Source organism: Triticum aestivum, chromosome 6A (assembly GCF_018294505.1).
Source record: "Triticum aestivum cultivar Chinese Spring chromosome 6A, IWGSC CS RefSeq v2.1, whole genome shotgun sequence".
In the NCBI taxonomy this organism is placed as follows: domain Eukaryota; kingdom Viridiplantae; phylum Streptophyta; class Magnoliopsida; order Poales; family Poaceae; genus Triticum; species Triticum aestivum.
This window is the reverse complement of record NC_057809.1, coordinates 563623544-563627405: the sequence shown is the minus strand read 5'-3', so window position 1 is coordinate 563627405 and position 3862 is coordinate 563623544. Positions and strand designations below refer to the sequence as shown.

General features: G+C 49.1%; 1 protein-coding gene across 1 annotated transcript; it reads left to right on the top strand.

Annotated features, from left to right (window-relative positions):
- Nucleotides 1-696: 696 nt before the first annotated feature.
- On the top strand, nucleotides 697-1535 carry LOC123128544 (uncharacterized). The gene has a single exon (XM_044548577.1). The coding sequence runs from the start codon at nucleotides 882-884 to the stop codon at nucleotides 1209-1211; it is 330 nt and encodes a 109-aa protein (XP_044404512.1). The 5' UTR covers nucleotides 697-881; the 3' UTR covers nucleotides 1212-1535.
- The last annotated feature ends 2327 nt before the right edge of the window (nucleotides 1536-3862 follow it).

Below are 3862 nucleotides of genomic sequence, written 5' to 3'. Positions count from 1 at the left end.
TCCGGTCCAGACAAATAGGGAGAGAGGGAGGAGTCTGTTAGAGATGCCCTACTAAGTAAATCAAAATCTTGCGGTAATATTACCCAACGAACGTCAGTTGGGAGGGGGTGGCAAGCGAACGTCATTTGACGGTAGTTTTAGTTGTGAGAAAAGATCAAACGATGGCAGTTTTTAAACGAAAATTGCCTTCTCCGGAAGAAACTGCCATGTTGCCTAGAGAAAATACCACTCCTTACCACTTCCTCGCAACTAAAACTGCCACGAAATCGTTCGCATATGCCATCCTGGCGGCGAATATTCGCCAGCTAACAGGGTCCAAATGTTGCAAGCAATCTAGAGAATCATCTACAAGTCTTTCGGCCAGTTACATGATCCAGATCGTTAACGGAGCTCATAAGAATGCAGAGGACAAATCCAGTGCCTAGCTCCGAATTCGTCTCGTAGCGTGGAAAAGGCAAAGGAACTCGCAAGGGCAGAGTAAACACACGTGCAGCGAAGCAGCTCGCAGCACACACGAAACAGAGATCGAAAGGCCCAAGCATAGCAGAGTAGCCGACGGATGCAGACCAAGCAAGCAAGCAAAGGTAACGAGGCGGGCACGCCTTCCCTTCCTCGCCTCCGCTACCCTCCAAACTGCTAAACGAAACTATCCCAACACCCACCTTCCTACAACCCGCGAAAAAATCCTATAAACCGACGCACCCCGTCCACAAAATCAACAGATTGCCACACCCCCCCTGGCCACACACTGACACACCCATCCAAATCTCTTCTTCCACTCCTTACCAGCACCAGGCAAGTGCACACGGCAAGGAAGCAACAAGCACCGGCAATTTGGGCACCAAGAAAAGGGAGATTCTTGGATTGTTTTTTCGGCGAAGATGGTTTCGCCCATGGTGATCGCGTCGGCGGGGCTCGGGATGCTGGCGGGCGTGGCGATGGCGAACCGGACGACGGGCGACGGGCTGCCGGCGGCGTCCAGGTGGAACGCGCGGCCCCGTTGCTCCACGTGCAGCGGCACCGGCCGGGAGGAGTGCCTCTGCAGCCGTTGGTCCGACGGCGACGTCGGCTGCGGGACGTGCTCCGGCTCCGGTCGCAAGCGGTGCCGCAGCTGTGGAGGCTCTGGCACCGGCCGGCCGCTCCCGGCGCGACTCGTCGTCCAGGAGCAGAAGCTGCCGACCCCGCCCGGGCGACGCGGAGACTACAACTAATATTCGTCGGTTTCCCAGAGGAAATCAGTTGTGCAATTAGGCGGAGCTGAACTAACGCACGAGTGTATATGCAACATGTTCACTCTTGTGGATGTGATACGTGCCTCCTTCAAGACGTACTAGTAGGTATGCATAAAACATTTTTAGAGCTCCTTTGATTCAAAGGAATTTTATAGCAATTTTTAGAGGATTTAAATTCTTAGGGATCTTTCCTGCGTTGGCAGTTTGATTCATATGGTTGCAATCCTTTGGAATTTTTCCTTTGAATCCATTTCCATTCTATTTTCGAGGAAAATTTCCATCCGCTCAATCCTTTATTAAGAATTCCAACGTTTCTCCTATGCCATCAAGCACTCCTTCATCCAAATTTATGTAGTTTTTAATTTTACAGAATTCAAGAAGACATAACACTTGGTCATACAATTTTTTATTCTGCATTTTAAGAATCTTGTGCGTTAAAGAGAACCTTAACTATATCGATTGATCACTCGTAACTCCCGAGTTCGCCTCCCTTACCTGTTGCTCCAGCAACCGCTGGCAGGGGGAATCCCCAAGGCCTTGGCGCTTCGGCTGGTAATTTGGGTTAGAGGGTCTTAGTCCTCGCAAGGGTGACACTCGGATAGATGGCAGTGCTTCATCTTTGAGCTGGTGTTTTGAGATCTGATCATTCTCAACTTCTTCCATCGAGACGAAGTAGACGGAGTTTCGACATAGATTTTTGTCATCTCCTTGGGGCAGCGAGGTCAGGGTTTCTTGTCATGCATGGACGATGGCAAGACTAATATTAGACAATGCAGATTAATAGGATTCTGGATTGCTCTTCATTTCGTTCAATTTATCCCCTTGCTTTTCAACATACATATATTAAACAACCTTGTTTATGAGTACCTAACCCTTCTACAATTCACATGACATTCAATAGTTCAGTGATGACAACTACGACTCTAGGGTGCTAATCCTACGGGGCACATGCACGGAGACTTCTCGGCTACCGTCGACAAGGTCGGGCCGGCTCCAGTAGCGGAACGGCGACAATGGCATGTCAACGACTTGTTATGTCATCGATACCGGCCATTTTGGTGGTCCAGGGACCTCGAAGTAGTTTCTATTTTGTATTGGGTGCCTTGTACTTCTAGTGAGCTTTCGTAATAAATTGGTGCCCTTTTCACAAAAAATAGACCCTTAACCTGTCCAGGAAATTTATTTTCTGAGAAGTAGACGAAGTATTGAAGAACATTATGATATTAAATGTTTTTTCACTTGTTAGAGAACATGCATTTTATTCCAAATCATGTGCATGCCATGTGCAACTCTAATTTATACATTAATTTTGCAATTGAGGATGATTATTGATCGATGTGCCATTTTCTATTGAGAAAAGATTTTTTTTCCGTATTTCAGTTAATCACGTATAGCTTTCATCTAATATGTGGTGAGATGTTATTCTAAACTACCAATACTAGGTAGCTTTGCATAATGGCAATAGTCCTTGGTCAAACTCGGTTCTGACCTTGTATGGCATATTTTTCAAGCATATCAAATAAATAAGTGTGATCATCACGATTACTACCGTGTAGACAGACACCTCCATTCGTGAGTGATGTTTCATATGGCCATAAAGTACATGACGCTAAGCTGAAATAATGTGTGTCATGTGATTAGCTCTATGCAAGATATACATCCGCAGAAGCATCAAAACATGTGTAAGATAGGAGTTGTGTGGGGCAATGAAGCGATTGATAGTGGATTCTCAAAACACAGAAATAACCACCTGAAATACAGCATTCCTGCGGGCCGGAGCATTTAGCCCACGGACATTCCACACGATCATCCTCAATGGCTGCGCATTCATGATCAGATCCAACCATGACCACCAGCCAAGCGGCTAGTGCACCGCCTCACTCGCCAGCGGCATTGCCGGTGACTCCCATCCAAACAAAGCAAGTATCGTCGCGATGTGAGCATCCGAGAGTGGCCGAGAAAACAGGTCCACGTACATCCTTAGTGCTTCCTCCGAGATTGCCTCCCCTTCATGGGCCAAACATAATCTTCTAATGAGGACTTGTTGCTGCTTGGAGGCACCCATCTTTGTCAATCGCGCACTCCTCCTTGGAGTGACATCCACCCTCTGCTTCTTTCTTGGGTTCCGGGCTTGTAACCCACATGCACGACTTGGTGGACGCGGCAAAATTGGTGTTATGGACTGGCACATCTGCGCCCGCATGGCTTCAATGTCCTGTAGCAAGGGGCCCTCCCCATCGGCCCTCTGCGGTGTGACCACGGTTTGTACAGGGCTGGGAAGCCTGGTCTCCTCTATCACATCCCCTGGACTCGCCAGCCCCACCGTACGTAGCGACGTCGGGGAAGGAGTGCATGGTGCATGGGCGCAGCCCTCCTTTGATAGGCTCACACAGAACGCATCACCAGCCTCCACCTGTCCATGCAGCGTTCGCAAGCATCCACTCGTCGAATCCTCCTCGAACAACGAGTCCAGCCCATCCCATCTGTCCCCGCATGAGGAGGCGTCCCCATCATGCACTGGGCCCCGCAAGGGGATATGGTACGATCCAATTTGGACGGATCCCTTCCCATGCCGAGCACCAACCGGCTCCAGATCCGAGATCCTATCCACCTCAGGCTCAAGCGCATCT